The sequence below is a fragment of the Musca autumnalis genome, unplaced genomic scaffold (genome assembly GCF_047663935.1).
Source record: "Musca autumnalis isolate F117 unplaced genomic scaffold, ASM4766393v1 scaffold_2, whole genome shotgun sequence".
NCBI classification, from domain to species: Eukaryota; Metazoa; Arthropoda; class Insecta; order Diptera; family Muscidae; genus Musca; species Musca autumnalis.
Window position 1 is genome coordinate 34,975,483 of NW_027411755.1, and position 24,815 is coordinate 35,000,297.

A 24,815-nucleotide genomic window follows, 5' to 3' on the forward strand; every position below is an offset into this window, starting at 1 on the left:
AAATTTGTTTTTGTTTTTTCCTGTCGTGCAGGGTTGGATACGTTCAATTAGTCTGTAATTGAGCATGTCTATAAGTCCAGAGATGTATCTACGATTTTTTTAAATGAGGTTACCTTTTATTATTCTACCATGGCGTCAATTGGAGAATTGTTAGTTTTAAGCTTTTGGAGTACTGTATAGCTCTCTTCCAGAACTAAAAAGTTTTTACAATTTTTACCACTTTTACACATTTTGCGTTCCCGTACACAACATTTATATGAAAATCGTTTACGACTTTTACAACTTTTACCACTTTATAAAGTACGGGAACAGGCCATATGTTTTGCTATGGGCTAGGTTCCCATTTATGAATTGAATTAAATTCATTATGGCTATATTACACTATATGCTTTTTTACATGTATGTTGTCACTTTGGGCATACTAATATACAGACCAGCTGATGTCATACATATGAAAAACATATGGTGTAATATAGCCATAACCGGGTTATATATATATTTACGTTATTCTTTTTTTATTTACGTTAAATATCTATCTGGTTTCGGCCGGAACAGTTTCCGAAATTTTCTCTTCACAATATAAAATTCAATGATATCCGAAGGTGTCCATAAACACCTGCCAAAACAAATCCACATTTCAGAACATATTTTCACAAACTCAAATCCTTGCAAATATTCGATGATTACTTAGTTTTGTCAAAGATTCCAGAATCAATTCAAAGATTCTTTGGAAATTATCCATTTATTTTTCACATATCTTAATTTTTACAATTGCATTAGAATACGATATAGTAAACTACTTAATGAGTATACAAAATTTTTGGAAAGAAATAAATTCCGATGGTCAGCTGCTTCAGCTCCTCGTCCACTTCAGCCTTTGATAACAGCAATTGGTCGTAGCTTAATACATTTCTTACTAATACCGGCAGCATGACAGGTATCAACAACATCAGTTACATCTTTGTATGATTCTGGAGCCTCTTCCATAACCAATTTCGGTGAAGCGACACGTATGGCAATACCCAAATCTTCCAGTTTTTCCAAAACATCTTTATAGTCGAGATTGCGTCTTGATTTGGCTCTTGACAAAGCACGGCCAGCGCCATGACAGGTTGAACCAAATGTTTCTTGCATACCTTTTTCTGTTCCAGTCAACACATATGAGCAAGTGCCCATAGTACCTCCTACCAAGACAGGTTGGCCAGTCAATTGATAATCCACTGGGATGAGAGGATGATGTGGTGGGAAGGCCCGAGTCGATCCTTTACGATGTACCAACAACTTCTTTTCCTTACCATCAACAATGTGATTTTCAATTTTGGCAATATTATGGGAAACATCATAGATGACGTGCATATCCAAATCATCGGGAGTGGTTTGGAATTGTTTGGCAAATGCTTGACGTGTTAGGAAAGTCATAGAGCTGCGGTTGACCCAGGCAAAATTGGCAGCTGCGGCCATGGATTTCAAATAATCTTGGCCCTCTTGGGAGTTGATGCGAGCACAGGCCAGCTGGCGATCGTTGGTTTGAATATTATCCCGCTTCATTGCCTTTTCCATTTGCACCAAAGCATCAGTGGCAACTTGATGGCCAAATCCTCTGGAGCCCGAATGAATCATAACACACACCTGGCCCTTTTCTTCAATACCCATTTTGGAAGCACTCCATTTATCATAGATTTCATCGACAATTTGTATTTCAGCATAATGATTACCAGCTCCCAGGGTTCCCAGCTGAGGCAAGCCACGCTTCTTGGCCCTCATACTAACCTTTGAAGGATCTGCATTTAACATACGACCATATTCCTCACAATGTTCCTTGTCTTCAGCCCAAACATAACCTTCACGTAAACTCCAATCCATACCCATTTCAAGGGCTTCCTCCAAATCATGGGCATTCATGGGAATGATACCTTTCGAACCCACACCCACAGGTATGTGATCAAACAAACTTTGGGCCAGCTGTTCTTTCACCGGTTGGACATCCTTTTCAAAGAGATTTGTTCTCAGCAAACGCACACCACAATTAATATCGAAACCCACACCACCAGGACTAACAATGGAATTGGGATCATCCATATCAAAAGCAGCCATATTACCAATAGCAAAACCATAACCCGAATGGATATCAGGCAAGCCAATGGAACGTCCCACAATTCCGGGGAGAGCAGCAACATTAGCAATTTGTTTAACACCTGGCAAGAAGCCACCAACAGCGCCGGGCCTGCAAGAGTTCTTCAACTCTTCCAACATCAACTTTTCGAGCCTTTGATTGACATAGAAACAGCCTTCCACATTCATGTTGGGTTGGAATCCTTTTTTGATACGCCAACAGCAATCACTGACCTTTTCAAGGTATTTCAACTCTTCCATATAGGGCCGTACAACCATTTTGTATGATTTTTATTGAACTGCAGCGGAATTAACAGTATTTATCGGTTATTTTCTGTAATATTTCACAATTTATTCTAGAATTTCAGTCAAACAGCTTGCCGGCGTTCAATGTGAGAGTTTACATATAGATTGCGAATTGTCAATGAAGGTGATAGGGTGGTTCACATGCTGCTGTCAAAATATGAATTGTAAAGAGACAAGGAGTTGCCAGTTGTTTTAAAAGGAATTAAAGCGCATTAACCCTGCGTTTACACATGACTGGACAGTTGAGTTCATGTATTGATTGTCAAAACCCCAAAATTTGCCTGTGTAACGTAGGCGTCCAGACAACTGCAAAACCATAGTTTTTGTAAGTTGAAAAATTTTAGCTTTGACAGAACGTTATTGTCTGTATGTGTGTGTGTTTTGTATTTTAAAAAAAGCCCAACAAAACCTGAAATACAATTCATTGCAAAGGAAAATTATTTGTTTTACGAATGAAAACATGTAAGCAAGTTTCGGTCGCGGATTTTGTGTTTTAAATGTGATTTGAGACTTAACGTATTTGATACGGACGCTCAGAGAGCGTTGATTTGGTAGGTTGGTGAAATATTTGTGTACGTCCCGTCGTTATTTAGGTTTAGCAGTTATGAGAACTACCGAAATAGGTCGAGCTAATACTTTTTGTGTGTTGAAAAAATTTAACTTTGACAGAAAGTTATTGTTTGTAAAGCTGAAAACACATACAACGTTTGAGTAAAGTTTTGCGTTGGGCGTTGACAAAAAAACAACAACAGGGCGACGCCGACACCAAAGTCCGGCGTTGATGTGTTTACCGGCATATATTTCAAATGAATTTGAATTTTTCGGCATCATGCCCAACAGTGTAAAAACGGCCAAAACGACACAAAACTTTACCCAAACGTTGTATGTGGTTTTAGCTTTAGTGTGTGTGTTTTGTATTTTAAAAACAAAAGCCCAACAAAACATGAAATGCAATTCATTGCAAAGGAAAATTATTTGTTTTACGAATGAAAACATTTAAGTAAGTTTCGGTCGCAGATTTTGTGTTTTAAATGTGATTTGGGACTCAGAGAGCGTTGTTTTGGTAGGTTGGTGAAATATTTGTGTACGTCCCGTCGTTATTTAGGTTTAGCAGTTAACAAATCATATAAGCTTCGTTCCAGAACTAGAAAGTTTTTATACATTTAACACATTCTCGTATTTTTCCCCGAAATGCGTTCCCGTACACCAAAAAAGTTGCAAAATGTTCACTTCTCTTTGAACAAAAATGGCGCTGAATAGCTTTCTCTTTAAGTCCAATTTACATATGCACATTAAATGACTTCGTTTTACGAAATCCTAGAATCAAATGAAGTGTATTTACATCTGTTTTTTTTTTTGCGTCATTTGCTTACACACACAATCGCACATACACTCTTATACAATAACACAAACACACGCACACAATATATTTATTCAGAAAAATAGGAACTTCACAACACAAATGTGTATCAAATAACTTAAATTAATTCCAAAAACAAAAAAACATAATTTTTGCAAGTTTTTTAACCATTTATTTTCACTTTTGTCATCGTTTGAGTATTTTTGTTTTTCTACAACACACACAAACAAACAAAGACATCATAAAACAGTTGCATTTTTTGGTAGTTTATGACGAAAAAGCAGGGTTGCGTATAATAGTATGGTGTTTTCGTACGTTGTTTAGAATAAATGACGCAGCTATCGTCATTTATTTTTGTATGGCAAATGACGCAAAATGTTGCCTGTTTTAGCAAATAAATGACGAATCAGCTCTAAATGACGAAAAAGTTGCTAATGTAAATTGGACATTAGAAGCTTTTTACACGACAAATTTGAGCGAGCAAAAATGTGCAACATGTTTGCCGGCTTTTGATTCACTGACACGCCGACTTTGACATTTGTTCTAGATTTTTTGTCGTTTCTGCCATTTTTCCGTTCCCGTACATTTTGGAAAAATGTGTGTGTTGGCCTCATTTTCGACAGTTTGCTCTTTTGACACTTTTATCATTAAAAAAGTACTGGAACGAAGCTATAAGCTCTGTTCATTTACGTGCAAGAATCTTCATGTTTTATCACTTTTTACTCGAAAAGCTATCCTTTCCGGTACAATTGATATGAGAGCAGTTTACAAGTTTTATGGGTACTTTACACGATATGTTTTTTACATATGAGTTGTCACTTTGCATATACATTTTGTATGGGAGAAGTGACAACTCATATGCAAAAAACATATCGTGTAAAGTACCCATTACTATTTTCAAAAGTATGTCTTGTTCCAGAGTATGAACATTTTTATAAAAATGTTTTGAGCATGGTATAAGTAAAGAGGTAGCTTTAAATGAAAAAAATCTATAGAACCCTTGTTTTTCTTGAATTCCTAAAACTTCAAAATAAAAGCAACAAGTGGGTTTGTTTACAATGATTTTTTGAGCATTTTATAAAAAACGCGAAAAATGAATGAAGGGCTAAGTTTTCTCCACATAATCGAGTCGTGAATATGATAAACTGATTGTTTCAATGCAAATCTCACCAATTGCTTCATGGTAGAACAAATACAAGGTAAAGTTAATACTACAACAAATACAACTCGAACAACAACCACAAAGGAATTTGTTTTTGTTTGTAACGTTACTGCCAGTTGTATTTGTAAACAAAACAAGGAAATGTCTATAAATTATTGGAATTTAAAAAACTAATAATTTTTCACATTTGGTTGAATATTTTGGAAAACATGAATGAAAATTCGTTACATTTTCAATTTTTATGGTTCCACATCATTCCACTAAATGCATAAATTCTCGCAGAAAGTAGAATTCTTGCAGAAAAGTTTGGGGTCGCTGGAAATTCATAGAAAAAGGAGAAGCTGTTTCAATGTGTTGTTTTAGAAATCAAAGAAGCACATGTTTATTAGGGCTTTTTTTTTTAAATTTTAACAAAATACCTCACATATTAACAAACGTTGTATCGCCTCTACAAGCGGTGATTTACTGCGCGGCTTATCGTTCGAACTTGGAGGAGGTTACATATCATTGATATGAAGAAGTCTTTCTGGGAAATGGTTTTTTCCGAATGACATATTTTTTTTCTCAAAAAATATATGTCCCTAATGTACATCGAAATAGAAATGAATGTATAAAATGTCATATGAAATTTGACACTAACACTACAACCCAGTTCAGTCAGCTGGGTATTGCTGCTACCTTTTCTTGTTCTACCATGCAATTGCTTATACAAATGGTCTAAGAACAATTTTAAAAATCATTGAATTCGATTGTTTTTAAAATTGTTTGGCATATTATTCAAACACCATACACACATACACAGTTTGTTTATATTGTTTTGAAGTTTTATGCATACTCGAATGAAAGAATTTAATTTGACATGAAGCTTTGGCTAACCTTTCTTATTAAACCATGGTTTTGAGCCTATAAGTAAGAAGGGAGAAAGAGAGCACCTTCACCTCCACTCTCTCCTAAAAGCTAAAAAAGTTGCATGTGTTATTTTCAGTGTCTGGCACAAGAGTAAACGGACAGACCAATAATGTGTCAAATCGATATAAAATAAATGGCCTGTTTCATCAAATCAGTTATTTTAGTTGCTGTGTAAAGAAGGCCCAAACTCAATTAGCTCGTTGCTTGCTTTTTCCGCTTTGTTTCTAGTAAAAGAATAATGACATTCATGACAAGAGTTTGGGCCTTTACTCAGAAACACGTTCCCGTACAATGAAATACAGACAATTGTATGAACGCAGTTAACCACTTTTAAGCAGCATTTACACCAAACGGTCTGCAATAAAACATATCAAATGCAGCCATATTACCAATAGCAAAACCATAACCCGAATGGATATCAGGCAAGCCAATGGAACGTCCCACAATTCCGGGGAGAGCAGCAACATTAGCAATTTGTTTAACACCTGGCAAGAAGCCACCAACAGCACCCGGCCGACAAGAGTTTTTCAACTCCTCCAACATTAATTTCTCGAGCCTTTGATTGACATAGAAACAACCTTCCACATTCATGACGATAGCTGCGTCATTTATTCTAAACAACGCACGAAAACACCATACTATTTTATGCAGCCCTGTTTTTTTGTCATAAACTACGAAAAAATGCAACTGTTTTATGATGTCTTTTGCCAAGTTTACGCTTGCGCTCTAAAATCCACTGGATTTCACGAAATCCTGAAATACACCCCGGTGTTTACACTTATTTTTTTTGTTGATTTCAAGCATATCACAATAATCAAGGTAGATGCAAATGCGCAGCTGATCGAACATGAATTTTCGAAAAAATTTGTTGTAAATTGAATTAATCATCAAAAATTTACGACAATATAGAACTTTACTGCTTTATTTCGAAAATGATCGTAAAATTATCTATATATCGTATTAATTGTTTATAATACTAAGAAATTTAAAACTAAAAAATGATTTTATCGTTGAGACATTATAATAAATTTTGATACATAAAAGTTGTGTTCAGAAACTGCAAAATATTACTACTTGCAGTATTTTCCCCGTTTAGTGCTAGAAATGCGCTCCAGTACTCCGAAATCTAGCAAGACTTGCACTTGATTTTGAATAAAAGCCTCTTCTCCTGTTCTCTGCTATAAAAATTTGGCCAAGTAAAAACTAGCAGCATGTTTTTTGGCATCTGAACACGATGGCTAATACGCTGATTTTGGCATTTTTGCTGGAGTTTTTGCAATTTCCGTCATTTTTTCGTTCCCGTATTTTTTAAGAAATTTGTATGGGGAAGCAATTTTTGACAATTCGGTCTATTTTCTAACATTACCATTAAAAAAAGTACGTGAACACAATGAAAAATAGCATTGTAACAATGTAATTTAATATTTTTTCACGTTGCTTACAAATTTTGATATTAACATATTTTGTTCCAGCAATTCGCACATCTACCTTGTTTATTGTGATACGTGAAAAGTGTTGCAACTTTTGGTACTTTTTTAGGCAAAAGCAAGGTTGTATATCATGTGTACGGTGATTTCGATGTTGATTTCGCTGAAATCACGAAATAAGATGATTTCATTTTTGTATGCGAAATCATGATAAATTTTGCATGATTCCGCGCGAAATCACGAAACGCCTTCGAAATCACGAAAAGACGCCGAATGTAAACCAAACATTTGTTTGTTTGTGTGTGTTGTAGAAAAACAAAAATACTCAAACGATGACAAAATAAATGGTTAAAAAACTTGCAAAAATTATGTTTTTTTGTTTTTGAAATTAATTTAAGTTATTTGATACACATTTGTGTTGTGAAATTCCTATTTTTCTGAATAAATATATTGTGTGCGTGTGTTTGTGTTATTGTATAAGTGAGTATGGGCGATTGTGAAATCCTCTCGATTTCAACTGTCAAATCCATAGGTTAAACGTCAAATGAAATCCAGATGAGATTTCATTTGACGTTTGAGCTATGGAATTGAAAGTTGAAATCAAGTGGATTTCGTAAATGTAAACTTAGCATAATGCTAGGCTTACATTTAAGAAATCCTCTCGATTTCAACTGTCAATTCCATTCCTTGAACCTCAAATGAAATCCAATGGATTTCAGATGTGATTTCATTTGACGTATAAGCAAAGGAATTGGCGGTTGAAATCCACTCGATTTCGTAAATGTACTACAAAGAAGGATATATAATACATATCGCAGCTTTTAAGGCCCAAATTCAGTCAGCTCGTTGCTTGTTTTGTACGCTTTTTTCTAGTAGAAGAATAATGACATTCATGACAAGAGTTTGGGCCTTACTCAGAAACTCGTTCCCGTACAATGAAATACAGACAATTGTATGAACGCAGCTAACCACTTTTAAGCAGCATTTACACCAAACGGACTGCAATAAAACAACTAATCTAATGGTCTGTTCCAGAACTGCAAGAATCTACTAATTTTTACTATTTTTTTTTGATAAGATAAAGGAAAAAATGTTATCGTAGTAGAAAATAGTAGCTTCTTGCAGGTTCTGGAACAGGGCATATATTGCCAATTAGGTTGAAATCGTTTAAAACGTTGAACTTAATTTGTTGTTGATTAAAAAACAACAACAACCTGATGAAAACAGCAGCATGTGTTTCAGTACGAAATTCATATTAATTGAAATTTTTAACTCTTGTGCCAGACACTGAAACTAACACATGAAAATATATTAGCTTTTAGGATAGGGCGGAGGTGAAGGTGCTCCCTTTCTCCCTTCTTACCCATAAGCTCAAAACATTTTCATGAAAATTTTCATAGTCTGGCACAAGACTAAGCGTCATCAACGTAAAACTTTTAATGTGTGAACAGAATGAAATACGCCGGACAGAATGAAATACGCCGTATGTCCCGGTCCACACTAGCGTGAATTTCATTAAAAAATTTCATGAAATTAGGTGTTCTTAAATCGAATTCCCCACTACAGCAATTTTATGATTTTACTCTACTATGGACGTCGATCTAGAGACGCATAATTTCATATCAAAATTACAGTGAAATTACTGTAGTGTGGCCCGGGTCTATACGCAATGCATTTGACAATTTATACCCACTGGCATGGTAGTCCCAATTTACATTAGGCGAGTTTACTTGCGGCAATTGTCAGTTTGATGGAGAGAGAGAGGTGAGGCATATGGTAACCCTTTGCCTCTCAGCCCCCTCTCTCACCTACAAACTGACAATTGCCGCAAGTAAACTCGCCTAATGTAAATTGGGACGTAGAATAAGAAAAGGTAGCAGCAATACACAGCTGACTGAACTGGGTTGTAACGTTAGTGTCAAATTTCATATGACATTTTATACATTTTTTTCTATTTCGATGTACATTAGGTATATATATTTATTGGAAAAAAAATATATCATTCGGAAAAAACCATTTCCCAGAAAGACTTCTTCATGTCAATGACATGTAACATCCTCCAAGTTCGAACGATAAGCCGCGCAGTAAATCACCGCTTGTAGAGGCGATACAACGTTTGTTAATATGTGAGGTATTTTGTTAAAATTTAAAAAAAATAAAGCCCTAATAAACATGTGCTTCTTTGATTTCTAAAACAAAACATTGAAACAGCTTCTCCTTTTTCTATGAATTTCCAGCGACCCCAAACTTTTCTGCAAGAATCCTACTTTCTGCGAGAATTTATGCATTTAGTGGAATGATGTGGAAACATAAAAATTGAAAATGTAACGAATATTCAAACAATTGTGAAAATTTTTAGTTTTTTAAATTCCAATAATTTATAGACATTTCCTTGTTTTGTTTACAAATACAACTGGCAGTAACGTTACAAACAAAAACAAATTCCTTTGTGGTTGTTGTTCGAGTTGTATTTGTTGTAGTATTAACTTTACCTTATATTTGTTCTACCATGTGTGATTTGGGACTCAACGTATTTGGGTAATACGGACGCTCAGAGAGCGTTGTTTTGGTAGGTTGGTGAAATATTTAGCTCTGTTCCAGAACTAAGTTTTTACAATTTTTACCACTTTTACACATTTTGCGTTCCCGTACACAAAATTTATATGAAAATCGTTTACGACTTTTACAACTTTTACCACTTTATAAAGTACGGGAACAGGCCATTTGTGTACGTCCCGTAGTTATTTACCCTGCGTTTACAAATGACAGGGCAGTTTACTTCATGCATTGATTGTCAAAATCCCAAAACTTTCCTGTGTGACGTAGGCGTCCAGACAACTGCAAAAACAGTTGCAACCTTTTCAATGAAAATCATCGATTTCTTTTTGTTTTCTGTTCACATATTTTGTTGTTGTTCATGTTCTTTTGTTTCCAACACATTTCAATTATTATCTAATACATTTTTTCAAAAAATTTCAAAAATTTGTTAACTCTGCTGTCTGTGAAAAACTGATGGACAGCTGGAAGACAGCCGACAAATGTATGTATGTGTTAGTAAATCAGAGTTGTATTTGAAGACAAACTGTCTGGTGTAAACGCCTAGTTAGGTCCCAATTTACATTGGGCGAGTTTACTTGCGGCAATTGTCATTTTGTAGGAGAGAGAGGTGAGGCATATGGTAACCCTTTGCCTCTCAGCACCCTCTCTCACCTACAAACTGACAATTGCCGCAAGTAAACTCGCCTTATGTAAATTGGGACTAGGTTTAGCAGTTAACAAATCATATAAGCTTCGTTCCAGAACTAGAAAGTTTTAACACATTTAACATATTTTGCACATTTTTCCCCGAAATGCGTTCCCGTACACCAAAAAAGTTGCAAAATGTTCACTTCTCTTTGAACAAAAATCGCGCTGAATAGTTTTCTTTTTAGAAACTTTTTACACGACAATATTGAGCGAGCAACTTATTTGCCGGCTTCTGATTCGCTGACACGCCGACTTTGACATTTGTTCGAGATTTTTTGACGTTTCTGCCATTTTTCCGTTCCCGTACATTTTGGAAAAATGTGTGTGTTGGACTCATTTTTGACAGTTTGCTCTTTTGGCACTTTTATCATTAAAAAAGTACTGGAACGAAGCTATAAGCTCTGTTCCTTTAGGTGCAAGAATCTTCATGTTTTATCACTTTTTACTCGAAAAGCGATCCTTTCCCGTACAATTGATATGGGAGCAGTTTACAAGTTTTACTATTTTCAAAAGTATGTCTTGTGCCAGACTATGAACATTTTCATGAAAATGTTTTGAGCTTATTGGTAAGAAGGGAGAAGGGGAACACCTTCACCTCCACTCTCTTAAAATCTAAAAATTTGCATGTGTTATTTTCAGTGTCTGGCACAAGAATAAAAGGGACAGACCACTAATGTGTCAAATCGATATAAAATAAATGGCCTGTTTCATCAAATCAGTTATTTTATATGCTGTTTATATTAGAACTTTTTGCAGGGTTAACCTTCTTTATGAGGATTTGTTTGAAATATAAGCAATGCAATTGACATTTGAAACCCAGTGGGTTTGTTAAATCCGGTTATATATAAACGGGGTATTAGTTGGTAATGTAAACAAGACCCAAACCCAATCAGCTCGTTGCTTTCTTTCTCCGCTTTGTTTCTAGTAAGAGAATAATGAGTTTCATTACAAGAGTTTGGGCCTCTACTCAGAAACTCGTTCCCGTACAAAGAAATACAGAAAATTGTATGAGAGCAGTTAACCACTTTTAAGCATCATTTACACCAAACAGTCTGTAATAAAACAACTAATTTATGTTGCCAATTCGGTTGAAACCGTTTGCAACTTATTTGTTGCTGATTAAAAAACAACAACAACCTGGCCAAAACTGCAGCAAGTATTTAGTTTGAAATTCAAAATAATTGAAATTTTTAAGCGTCAACGTAAATCTTTTATTGTGTTTTTAGCTGTACATTGAATATCTGCCAAATAAATTGTGTATTTTACTCAAACAGTTCTTTTGCTTCCTAGCGCCATGTTTACATAATGTCGGCGTTACCTCCTTTATAAGTATTTAATTGATCTATACGCAATGCATTTGACAATTTATACCCACTGGATTTAATAAATTACTAAACCATTAAGGTAGAAACAGAATCAGATCATTGCTCGATTGGCTTTCTGACCAAATGTCAAATTATATGGGGGAACAACTGCGGAATTGCGAAGATGCTCTGACATTTCTTTATAATTTGACATTTGGAAAGCAAGCAACGAGCAGATTCTGTTTCTACCTTTACAAAATCGAGTGGACTTCAACTGTCCATTCCTTTGCGTATACTTTAAATGAGATCTCATCTTGATTTCATTTGGCGTTAAGCAATGAAATTTATAGTTGAAATCGAGTGGATTTCGCAAATGTAAACCTAGCATTAGCCCATATTTTGCTGGAATGCACTGAAATGAGTATCTTCCTAAAGGCTGGTTTAAAATCATGCTGCGAAATCCACTGGATTTCATTAAATCCTGAAATACATCCTGGTGTTTGTTGATTTTTCCTATTTATTGTTGATTTTCAAAACAAGTTGTTGTAAATTGAATTTCTCATTAAAATACGCGACTACATAAAACTTTACTGATTTATGTCGAAAACTATCGTAAATAACATAGTTAACCCTGCGTTTACACATGCCAGGACAGTTGAGTTCATGTATTGATTGTCAAAAACCGAAAACTTGCTTGTGTGACGTAGGCGTCCTGACAACTGCAAAAACAATTGTAAAATTATGAATGAAAATTTGTTTTTGTTCTCCGTTCACATACATATTTTGTTTTTGTTCGTATTCTTTTGTTTTCAACACCCTTCAATTATCCTTTTTTAGAAAAATTTCAAAAATTTTTTAAGCCTACTGTCCATGGCAGAACTACCAGGTAGTGGTATCACACCAGCTGATCGAATATGAAAAGTCAAATCCCTTTATTAAAAAATTATTTTTGTTGTAATTTCCCCAACAACATAAAGAAAGTTTTGATATAACATATTCAAAATTTTACGATGCCACTACCTGGGTAATTGTGCCATGCTACTGTCTGTGAAAAAATGATGGACAGGTGGAAGACAGCCGACAAATGTATAGCTGTGTTCCTTTACTTACCTTTAACCTGCAAAGCGTTCCTTAACCCCGAAAAGTGGCAAAACTGGAAGCAATTTTTAAGAGAGTGAGAGTGGAGAGAGAGCGGAAATGGCTTTCTCTTCTACCACAGGCTACCAGCAAACTTTCTGCTGGTAAAAAATGGCAGAACTGATTTTTCGACTTTTGTTTGACGATTATTTCACAATGGAAAAGAAAATGGACGAAAAACAGAGGAAAAAGTCGAAAGCTGACAAAACTAAATTAAAAACTGTGAAATAAAAGACGAAAATTGATTTTTTATGTTTCTTTTTGACTTTGCTGCCAGATCTACCATTTTTCCGTTCTTTTACTTTTCTGGTAAAAATGTTCATGAGAGAGCAATTCTGAGCAATTTTGACACTTTTCTCTTTTACCACCATTACCATTAAAAAAGTAAAGGAACAAAGCTAAAAACTCCACCCGTACCAGAAAAATCGAAAACATATTTTTAAAAATTCCACACCTACAAACAAATATTTTTAAAAACTCCACGCCTACCAGAAAATTCGAACAAATATTTTTAAAAAATCCACACCTACAAACAAATATTTTTAAAAAATCCACGCCTACCAGACAAATCCAAAAAATATTTTTAAAAAATCCCCGCCTACCAGACAAATCCAAAAAATATTTTTAAAACCTCCACGCCTGCCAGAAAAATCCAAAAAATATATTTTATAACTTTACGAAAAAAATCGATTTTTTTTTTTTGAAAAATCCACACCTACAAACAAATATTTTTAAAAACTCCACGCCTATCAGAAAAATCGAAAAAATATTTTTAAAAAATCCACACCTACAAACAAATATTTTTAAAAAATCCACGCCTAACAAACAAATCCAAATAATATTTTTAAAAAATCCACGCCTACCAGACAAATCCAAAAAATATTTTTAAAAAATCCACGCCTACCAGAAAAATCCAAAAAATATTTTTAAAACCTCCACGCCTGCCAGAAAAATCCAAAAAATATATTTTATAACTTTACGCCTACCAGAAAAATGCAAAATCCATGCCTACCAATAAACATTTTAAAAAAATCGACGGCTATCAGAAAAAAATTCAAAAAAATTGTTGTAAAAACCCACGCCTACCAGAAAAATCCAAAAAATATTTTTAAAAACTCCACTCCAACTAGACAAATCCAAAAAATATTTTTAAAAACTCCACTCCAACTAGACAAATCCAAAAAATATTTTTAAGATTTTTAAAATATTTTTTATTTTTAAAAACTCCACTCCTGCCAGAAAAATCCAAAAAAATATTTTTAAAAAGTCAACGCCTACCAGAAAAATTCAACAAATATTTTTAAAAACTCCACTCATACCAGAAAAACCCAACAAATATTTCTAAAGCCCTCGGCACATACGGTCCGTTTAGTGACACGTTGGGACATGCGTTGTCCCAAAACAGTTAAATTATGTTTAACTTTAATGCGCCAGCCATGTTGTTGTTTTTCAAAAAACTTGGCATCACTTACACATTTTTCATGTGGTTGTTGTAACGCAACGCACAACGCACCGTATGTGCCGAGCGCTTAAGAACTTCAAACTTACCAGAAAAAATCCAATAAATGTTTTTAAAAAATCCATGCCTACCAAAAAATCAAAAAAATATTTTAAAAACTCCACGCCTATCAGAAATATCCAAAAATAATTTTAAAAACTCCACGCCTATTAGGAATATAAAATAAAAAAATATTTTTTAAAAACTACACGCCTATCAGAAAAATCAAAATTTTTTTTAAAAACTTCACGCCTACCAGAATACTCCAAAAAATATTACCGAAAAAAAAAAATAAAAAAAAAAAATATTTTTAAAAAACCATGCCCCAGCAATAATTTAGAAAACTAAAATGAAATAAAACACATTTGTCTTTGTTTTTTTATTTAAATAATGTTTTTTTATTGATTTTTTTGAAGCATTTTATAGTTTTATTAAAAAAAGAACTTACATGACACACGACCATACATAAGATTAGAAATGAAAATTAAAAGGAAATTATATTTTTTTGTATTTATTAATATTTATTTTTTTATCGAACTTACACATTTAAGTTGTTGAATACAAAAATAAAGAGGAGGGGGAGAATATAAGGTGTTATTTCATTTAATAAAAATATATGTATATGTGAAATTAAAAATAATAATAAAATATATTTAAATAAATGTTCTCTCCTTAAAAAGCAGCCAGGCCAAAAAGAGGGAGGGGGTTATGTTCAATACAAATTTTTTTTCTTTTTTGGGAATATAATACTTAAAATTCTCATTTTTTATATAATTATATTAATAAAAAACTGGGAATAAAGGAGTAGGAGGAGGAGGAAGAAGGAAAGGAAACGAAAAACAACAAACACAAAATTCTAAATTACTCGGTTTACACAGCGTAACGACAATGTTTTTTTTATTGGGGATATTGGGTTTGCCTATTACGTTTTGTTTTGTTTTATCTAAATAAAGCATTGATGTACTTCACTGAATCACCCTGTATCGATCTGTTGTTGAACAATACTCTCATTAACAGGGCAACTCAATACAAATTGGTGTTAAAATGTGTGTGTAGTGAGAGTGTCAGTGTGTATTGTGTAAATGTTCGCTGAAATTGTTAATCAATTTTTGTTCTCAATAAAAATACTTGTAATTTTGCAAAAGAATACTAATTTGAGGAGTTTTATATATATATGAAATTATGTGCAAAACTAGAATTTTACAAATACTTGTTTGGGAGAGGGCGAACATTTTTGTTTGTAGATTTTCAACGCTTTATGTTTTCTTTGATATCAAAAGCGTACAATTTTTTGTTTTTGTTTGTATGTTGTTTGTTAAATATCAGCTGTTTACTTAGTTTTATAATGAGTTTTTGTTTGTTTTCCTTTTTTGTAATAATAATAATAGGTTAATGAAAAATATAATTAGTATTTGTTGTTTTGTTTGTTGTTTTCATTTGTTGTTGTTGTGTTGTTATAATTTAATAGTAAAGAGAGAGAGGGGGATTATATGCGTTTTCCATTTTATGTTTAAATTTTGTTTGTTGAGTATATAGGTTTTTGTTGTTGTTAATTAAACGGATTTTTTCTTTGTTTATTAGCAGTTAATGATTTGAAAACTTATTTTTGTTTTTATTGTGTTGTTTTTTTCATATTTTTTCCATTTGGAAAATCAATTTCAATTTGATTTTCCAAGAATAAACTTCTCTAATTTTGAAGTTGTTGTTGTTGTTTTTTGTTATTTGAAGCGCAGTTTTTTTCTCTTATAGTGCTGTGTTCTTGTTGTTGTTAGTTGTATTGTTTTCTTCATTTTATAATTTATTATTATTCGTTACTTTCATTTGAGTAGTTTTTTTAAATTTATTTATTTTAGTTGCCGTTCTTGTTTTCTGCTGTTGCTGCTATCTGTAGTCTTCTAGCCAGATGAGGCAATGGGTGCTGCATTATCTTCACTCAATGGTTGTTGGGCTGCTGCCTTGTTCTGACGTACCAATTCAGCTCGGCGTTCCTGTAAATCACGGTTTGAGAAGATGAAAATAAGAAACAAAATTTTCGTTAGTTACAAAATAAGATTTGGAGGTTGGTTTTTATTCTGAAAAGCAAGGTGAAATCTGTTGATAAATTTATGGACTGAAACAGAAATTCAAGATTATTGCAATTTTTCCAACAAATTTTCAAATTATTCGGCAATATATTCTATTTCGTTGGAAAGCCATCATCGAAGTCGACAATGAAATAGGTGTCCAAAATTATGAGATTAAACTAGGACCCTGCGAAATTTTTTCATGTGCTAGAATATCCCTTGCACGGGCGACTACGTTGAAATCCGGGGCTAAAAATCCAAATATCTTAATATAGAATTGGAAATGATGAAAGCGATTCGTACACAAAATGGAATCCCACGGATGTGAGAAGGTATAACTCCCATGAGCCACGCACTACCAGCCCTTTCTTAAATTTGAAATGGCGCCCAACGTCTTTGAGTCTATAGGCAAAGCGGTATCAGTTTAGAGCTGACAAACTATCGATATTCCCAACATTAGATATTTCATTGCAAAAAATCGATAGCTATCGATATTATCGTTAATTTGTCATCACCATTAATTTGGAAATAAAATGGCGGAAATGTCCATTCTTTTGTTGACAGTTTGCACAAATACTTCACAAAAAGTATAAAGGAGGAAAAACAATGGCTTCTATTTAATAAAAATAAACAGAAAAATACAATTTACTTTCCGAATAATTTATGCGTGTGACCATGGGCCTACTTTCCGCATCCACAAAACCGAAAAGCCGCGTAATTTCTCTTCATTTCAAAAGATTTTAGGTTAGGAATATTTTAATCCGATAATATTGATAGACAAAACTATCTATCGGTATTGACTTTTTAAAAAATAATCGATAGTACCATCGATTTTTTGCCAGCTCTATACCAGTTTTCTCTTGTTACATGACTAATGCAGATAATTTCCAGAAATGGCGCCCAACGTTTTGTGCCGACAGAAATTGCTTCTTTTTTTCGCCAGTTAAATCAAGGTCAAGGGAATAATAGATTAATGTTCAATTGAACTTTTTGGTGGTTACTCGACTGATGGTCATGTACAAATTCCACATCCCTATAAAGAATAGGGGAGGTTGTAGCGTATTTCAATTTTTCACCCCTAGAATTTTCCGAAGGATCGACTCTTCCGTGTGAAATTTGATAACAATATGTCTAAACAACCACCGTCTGAAGGAGTACTTCTAGGAGCTGTCCTCTACAATTTACTCCTTAGTGCTACTCCATGTGCAAACCTGCTTTTGTTAAGAGGTCAAGTTGGAAGCATTGTGACATAAAAGTTGAACTTTTATGTGGAAGGAATTACTTCAATAAATGTAGGCTTACGCTCAACGTTGGGAAGTCTAATTAAAAAATAAAAAAAAAACATTAAAAAAACCATTTGTGAGGAGGATTAACTTTGAGTCTGAAACTACAAATAATTGACTTGGTACATCATCTTTTGCGCCTGCAGAGACATATTGTCAGTTCTAATGGAAAATATTAGAACTCAGACTCATTTAAATTGACCCTTCTGATTGTATTACTCAAATTTATCATTACAATTATTGGCCTGTTCCAGACCTGCAAGAATCTACTAATTTTTACTATTTTTTCCGATAACGTAAAGGAAAAAATGTTATCGTAGTAGAAAATAGTAGCTTCTTGCAGGTTCTGGAACAGGGCATTTACAATTAAATGTCATCCTGTATGTATGGTTGTTTACCACTGACAGTAGAGCTTGCGATATTCCCAACATTAGATATTTTCGATATAATATTTTAAAATATCGATTGCTATCGATATTTTCGTTAAGTTGTCAACACCATTAACCCTATCAGTGCCAAAAATAATTTCTGCCTATGTTTAAACATTGCTAAATGTCGAATATATTCGACAAATGGACTGGGAGGGTTAATTTGGAGATGAAAATGACGGAAATGTCAATGCTTTTCTTGACATTTTGCACAAGTAGTTCACAGAAATGTAAAGGAGAATAAACAATTGCTTTTATTTTATAAAAATATTAAAAAAATGCATTTTACTTTTCCCGAAAATGTGTACGTGTAACTACGGACATACTTTCTCACACACACAATACCGAAAAGCAGCGAAATTTCTATTTATTTCAATGAATTTTAGGTTGGGAATTTTTGTTCCGATAATATCGATAGGCAAAACTATCCATCGATATTTAATTTTTAAAAAATAATCCATTTTATCGATAGTGCCATCGATTTTTTGCCAGCAACTAACTGACAGATCCGTTGTTTCGCAGTTTGGCCACCTTAGCTGCTTTTGGCAAAAAGGCATTAAAAAAAATAAAATTTATCAACAGATTTCACTTCTTGACACCGAAAAAAAATAACACAGACACATGACAAATTGGCAGCGCGATGACTTTATGATGATGTTTTTTTTTAAATCTGATAAATCACAAAAAACAAAATCAACAAAAAGCCATGATTGATTCAAAATCAACTAAAATACATATTTAACTAAAAAATAACAATAAAGCATGTTTGTTTTGATGTATGAAAATTATTTATAGTAATGGTAAAGAATAGAAAATGAAACCTACGAGCTTATGAACTTTTTCAATTTTCTTTTGTAACTCCTTTTCACGATTTTGTTCAGCGGTAAATAATTTATTTTCAATAATGCGGGCCTTCTCCTCGATTTTTTGTGATTCCAATTGATCAATTTGATTTTTGATTTCGGCAATTTTGACAGTGTTCTATATATAGAAAAAAATATATAATATATTTTTGTTAAATGGAGAGACAAAAAACGTTGTATAGAAATGAATTTTTTATACAAAAATAATATAATGAAATGAAATTGATGTATCGATTTTTTTTTAATTAAATTTACAATGGTGAATTTGAAATGAGATAAACTTAGGGGAAAATAAAGCATAACATTCGTACAGGAATATATGATAAATGTAATTGGAATGTGAAGTACGAGAGTCTAAATAAATCTAAATCCCATCAAAATATACATGTAATGAGTATTTGTTATATAAGAATAAATAATATGTCTATACGTCTAAAATTTATTGGAGAATAGTTTGAGTCTGTAGTGTTATATGAAAGGGAATTGGTAATAACCGGCCCACACTAGTGAAAAATTCATTAACAAATTTCATGATCGAGTTCCATGGTAGAGTAAGATCATGAAATTGCTTTAGTGGGGAATTCGATCTCCTAATCGAACGCCTGACATTCTTTAATGAAATACACGCTAGTGTGGACCGGGAATAATGAAATAAAAAGAAAATCGTGACGTCGGTAATTGAATGCAAACCCAATTATTTGAATCACCCTGCGTTATTTCTCTCCAATACTATGTTTACATTTACGAAATCCACTCGATTTCAACTGTCAATTCCATTACTCAAACGTCAAATGAAATCCAATCGATTTCAGATGAGTTTTCATTTGACGTATACACAAAGGAATTGACAGATGAAATCGAGTGGATTTCGTAAATGTAAACATAGTACAAGTTTATGGGTCGCCGTGTGTTAGTGGACACAAAAAAAAATCCAGCGAATGAAAGGAAACGGAATGCTACTTTGAGTTAAGATATTTTGTTATTTAAAAATTACCAATATTTCAATTCGCCTAATATTTATTAATGAGAGAGGCGATCGTTGCATTCGTCGTTGCATTCGTGACCTTTCAAATATTTAATAAATAATATATTTGAATCACCCTGCGTTTTTTATCTCCGAGTGTAAGTGTCACCTTGTGTTAGTGGACACAATGCACAGCTATATTTACACCAAACGCATTTTAATAAAATGTGTCTTTTATGTTGTCAATTCCATTGAATATCTGTCAAATAAAAAACGTATATGCGTAAAACACTTGTTTTAGGTATCGATGTAAAGATGCTTCAAGAATTCTGGTGTTTTATATACTGAAGGGTAAACATGTTGTGGTCACTTACAAAGTCAAATACGATGTACACATGGAGACAATCCTATACATTTAATAAAATTATAAGCCTTCAAAGAGAGCCTAATATCGCCTGAATAAAGGAAGAATTTACCTTAGGGTAGAACATGTAATAAATATATCTTGTTTCGATTAAGCGGGGTTCGAACTTTATCAAAGTCTGTAAGGCATACGTGACAGAATTGGGTATTGCAATGTATTCTCAAGGCTCTTTTTGGCTACGAATCGACATATTCGACTTGAAGTAATGCAAGAAAGTCTTGAAACATTGGCTTATGATCTGTGTATTGCGAATCAGAAAAATACTTCAATCCATATTAAAACCATAACATTTATCATATACATTTTCCTTGTACTCATGTTATTGTGCTACAAATAAAGTGCTTTATTTTAAATGATTAAATATAAAAACTTAAAAGTATGGTTAGCTAAAAATAAGTAAAAAAAGTATCAATTTTTGTTTTTTATGAAAAAAAGTAAAATTATTTATAAAAATGTTATAAACAATGAAACAATGGTATGGTGCTCTTTGAGGGTGCCTAACATAACATTCTTCTTTTTTGAATTTCATAAAACAAAGTTCCTGGAATAAAATTTGTGTGTTTGTTTTCATAAACAACTTACATGTTCCTTTAGGCGTTCCAACATTTTCTTGATATTTTCATCGCGCAAAGTTTGAGCGGTCTTAAGCTTTTCTTCAATGGCAATTTTTTCAATGTATTTTTGTTGTTCCAATTGTTCTCGAGTCTTTTCAATTTCTTGAGAGTGAATCTAAGAAAACAAATAATTTTTTTAAATATATCACAGACTATTTAAGAATGTTAATGAAAGAGATAAACAAAAGCGTTTGGCCTTCTTGCTTAAGTCATTTCTGGTAAAGAGTAAAGAACTGCAAGGGAGGGTGAAACTAGGTTGCCCTTAGCCTTTTGGTTACAAATCGTTCCAAATAGTTCCGACATCGATACAATGTTCGTATTTCTTTCCTTCTAAATACTTCCGAGATCGATATAATTAAATGATGTTAAATGTTGCTTTCACGCTTTTTCATAGCTCCGTTCTTCGTAGTTGACACATAAAAAAAGTCTCGTAGAGTGTTCCGGAACTACACAACTCTACTTTTACCAGAAATGACTTCAGCAAGAAAGTCACTTGCTTTTCATGGATATGGAAAATCATACATTCTTCAGTTTTCTCTTTGAACATACCTTCAATTTCTCTTTCAAATCACTAATAATGGCTTCACGCTTCTCAACATGTTGTTCCATTTTCGATTCCAATTGTTCCTTGGTTTGATTGATGAATTCATTGGTGATTTCATCTTTTTTACGTGTGGCTTCTTCAATTTTGGCCAATTTATAAGTTAAGTCAGCCATTTTCTTTTGTTCCAAAGACTAGAAGGAAGACAAGATAAACAGTTAGAATTACGACTAACAAAAGTCTTAGTAATGAAACAGAATCAGAGTGTTATAAGTTGTTTTATTTTAAACACTGACGGCTAAAAATTTAACTTTTTCTCAACTGTTTACTCTAATTTTTCTCAGAAAATATTAGTTTTAAATTTTCGACAATATATTCTTAACGATAGATGGAACAAGTCGTCTAGAGGCCATGATACAATAAGAAGGTAGCACTATCAGCCCAGCTGAAGCCCAGCTGATGGTAACATAATGTGTCAATTGCATTGAATTTATGTAAAATTTTGACATCTTATGTTACCAAAAACGGCAGTTGTTGCTACCTTCTTATTGTATCATGCTAGAGGCTGAGTAATCGAGCCCCGAATTATGATAAGACATGAACGAATAAAATTTCATTAATCGAAGTTCACACTAGAGTAGTTTCGTGAAGTAAGGTGTGTACGATAACTTTCCCAGCAATACTCAGTCAGTTCCAGCAACCTCTCTCAGTGAATTTTACTCTCTCAGGCAAGAAAAATTGCAGAAAGTTATCGAACAACATTTTGCAAAAAACTTGCAAGAAAATAAGCTGTTTCCGAAAATGTATGAAATTTGTTTTTGTTTCTTTTGATATTTTAAACCACCAAACGGAACAAAAACATAAATTTTAAAATTGCAGATTACTTATTTAATGCTTAAATCCTCTCCCCACAGCTTTAGAGTCTAAAAAATGTGCAATTGTGAAAATTTCTTGGTCAAAAATGTTAACATTTGGAGTTGTTTACATTGAACATGTGATTAAAAGTCAGCTGATCAGACTTGCAAATTTTTGCGGGACAAATTTTCCCAGCAAAAATTTGCAAGTTCTCAGTCACAAAACTCTCCAAATATCCTTTTGCTGGATAATTTTGTTATCGAAGAGCATTCAGTAAAAATTTGTACAAATTTTTGGGTTATCGTACAGACCTATAAATTGCGTTAAATTAGAGTAAAATAATGAAATTGTATTGAAGAACACGATCTAAATACGCGTAAATTATCAAATTTTTTTCACGGAAATATTCTAGTGTGACATTCGTCTTATAAAATGTACTCTCGATGTCACCCTGTCGTCGATTTGCCAAAAAGTCGCATAAAACATTCAACGCCTTGATTCTGTATATTATTTTCTTAGTTTTTTACTTAGTTAGTTTTCTACTTACAATACGTCTTTCTTCGGCGGCCTTCAATTTTTGCTCAATTTCTTCGGCTGAGACATTTTTACCAGGGGTTACTGGCTTCTTGGGTATGGTTACATTTGGTGCTGGCTCAGCCAGAATCACTTCATAACTCAAACCACCACGTGATTTTTCCTGGCAGCGAATCTCAGTGGCTGAAATGAGAGAAAAGAAGAAAAAAAATGTTATTAAAATATTGCAAAATGTATTTTTTATTAAAATCGTGGTTTAATTAGAAAGGTTGGCAACGGCTTTCTGTCATTTTAGTTTTTTTCTTCAAGTGTTCCTAAATAATATGCCAAACAAATCTAAACACAATCGAATTCAGTGATTTTTAAAATTGGAAGAAATTCTTCAGCTTTGCATTGAAACAATCACTTAAGGCCCCGGCACATACGGTCCGTTGAGCGTCACGTTACAACAACCACATGAAAACTTCAAGAACAAACTTGGCATCACTTACACATTTTTCATGTGGTTGTTGTTTTCAACGCGCAACGCGTCGCACAACGTACCGTATGTGCCGGGGGCTTTAATCAATCCACAAGTCGATAGTGTGGAGAAACTTTGGCACTTCATTAATTTTTCGCGATTTTTTATAAAATGTCTAAAAAAGTATTATACTGATTTTGAAGTTATATGACTTCAGGAAAAACCAGGGTGCTTTAAATTGTTTTCATCTAGATCTACCTCTTTACTTATACCAAATAAATCCTCATGAAGTGGGTTAACCCAGCAAACAACTCTAATGTAACCGTACTATTACATATCGCATAATGTAAAAATATTTTTCTGAAGCACCCAGTGAACAAAGAACCTAAATTTGTGTGAAATAAACATCGTCTGGTATACCCAGTGATCTTCTATGAGACTTTCAGAGGTTAGTTGAAAGAAGACATAAACTCTATATGTGAGAGAGAAATAGTGTGATTATCATTCTACACCTTAATTTTCTCTCTCACTCTGTCAAAAACGCAGTTTTATTTTTTATTATTCATTCATATATCTTTAGTGTTTTTGTAACCATATGCAATTAATATATTCTGAAGCACCCAGTAACCATTGAACAAAAGACAGTAAAGGTACGTTTACACCAGGGCTGAGCACTCCTGTGTGCTAGGACATATCCAAGTTGTAGGGATTTTCTTTTGGTTTATTGAAACCTTCAAAAATATCAACGTTTATACATGTTTTTTTATTTATTTTGTTATAATTTGTTTCATGTATTATTTTTGACAACATTTATGTTACAAATAAATAAAAAAAGGAATAGAAGATTAAGAAAAATTTTAAATTAATTCTCCCTTAAATACTCTCTTTTATTATTTTGCTCAGCATTGGTTTACACTCACCCACAACATGAACAAAGCTTCAAATACCAACATTTTTTCACCTTTTTTACAAATTTTGATATTATATACTCTTTTTTATTGTACCACGTGAAAATTTGTATTTTTTAGACAAAAACAACGTTGTTTATCACGAGGGTGCCACCGTAGTGCAATGGTATGCCCACCCACCTTGCACGCTGAAAGTCGTGGGTTCGATCCCCAGGCAACATCAAACATTTCAACGGTGGCAAAATACCCCTCAGTTATGTTAGCGACATTTCCTGAGTATTTCAGTCATGTAAAACTTCTTTACAAGTGGTGTCTTAAGACACGGCGTTCGGACTCGGCAATAACAGTACGTCTCACATAAGCTTTGTTCCTTTACTTTTTAATGGTAAGAGTGGTAAAAGAGAAAAGTGTCAAAAT

General features: G+C 33.3%; 2 protein-coding genes across 14 annotated transcripts in view; both read right to left on the reverse strand.

Moving 5' to 3' along the window:
- Positions 1-687: 687 nt before the first annotated feature.
- Positions 688-2,535, reverse strand: RtcB (RtcB RNA ligase). The gene has a single exon (XM_073967524.1). The coding sequence runs from the start codon at positions 2,389-2,391 to the stop codon at positions 871-873; it is 1,521 nt and encodes a 506-aa protein (XP_073823625.1). The 5' UTR covers positions 2,392-2,535; the 3' UTR covers positions 688-870.
- Positions 2,536-15,976: 13,441 nt separating this feature from the next.
- The window catches only part of stai (stathmin), a 517,066-nt gene continuing 508,227 nt past the window's right edge, over positions 15,977-24,815 (reverse strand). For 7 of the 13 annotated variants that reach the window (XM_073967539.1, XM_073967538.1, XM_073967537.1 and 4 more), the window contains 4 exons: positions 23,044-23,213; positions 21,650-21,835; positions 21,069-21,215; positions 15,977-16,449 (listed from right to left, as the gene is read on the reverse strand). In XM_073967539.1, the coding sequence (XP_073823640.1) occupies positions 16,357-16,449; positions 21,069-21,215; positions 21,650-21,835; positions 23,044-23,213 (596 nt within the window). In that variant the 3' untranslated portion in view covers positions 15,977-16,356. Of the gene's footprint in view, positions 16,450-19,060; positions 19,217-21,068; positions 21,216-21,649; positions 21,836-23,043; positions 23,214-24,815 lie in introns of all 13 variants that reach the window. The other 6 variants (XM_073967532.1, XM_073967529.1, XM_073967528.1 and 3 more) reach the window with 1 other exon arrangement.

Bases quoted from the DNA above. Each gene is read 5' to 3' on its own strand.
- RtcB (XM_073967524.1), bottom strand. From the start codon at position 2,391: ATGGTTGTACGGCCCTATATGGAAGAGTTGAAATACCTTGAAAAGGTC.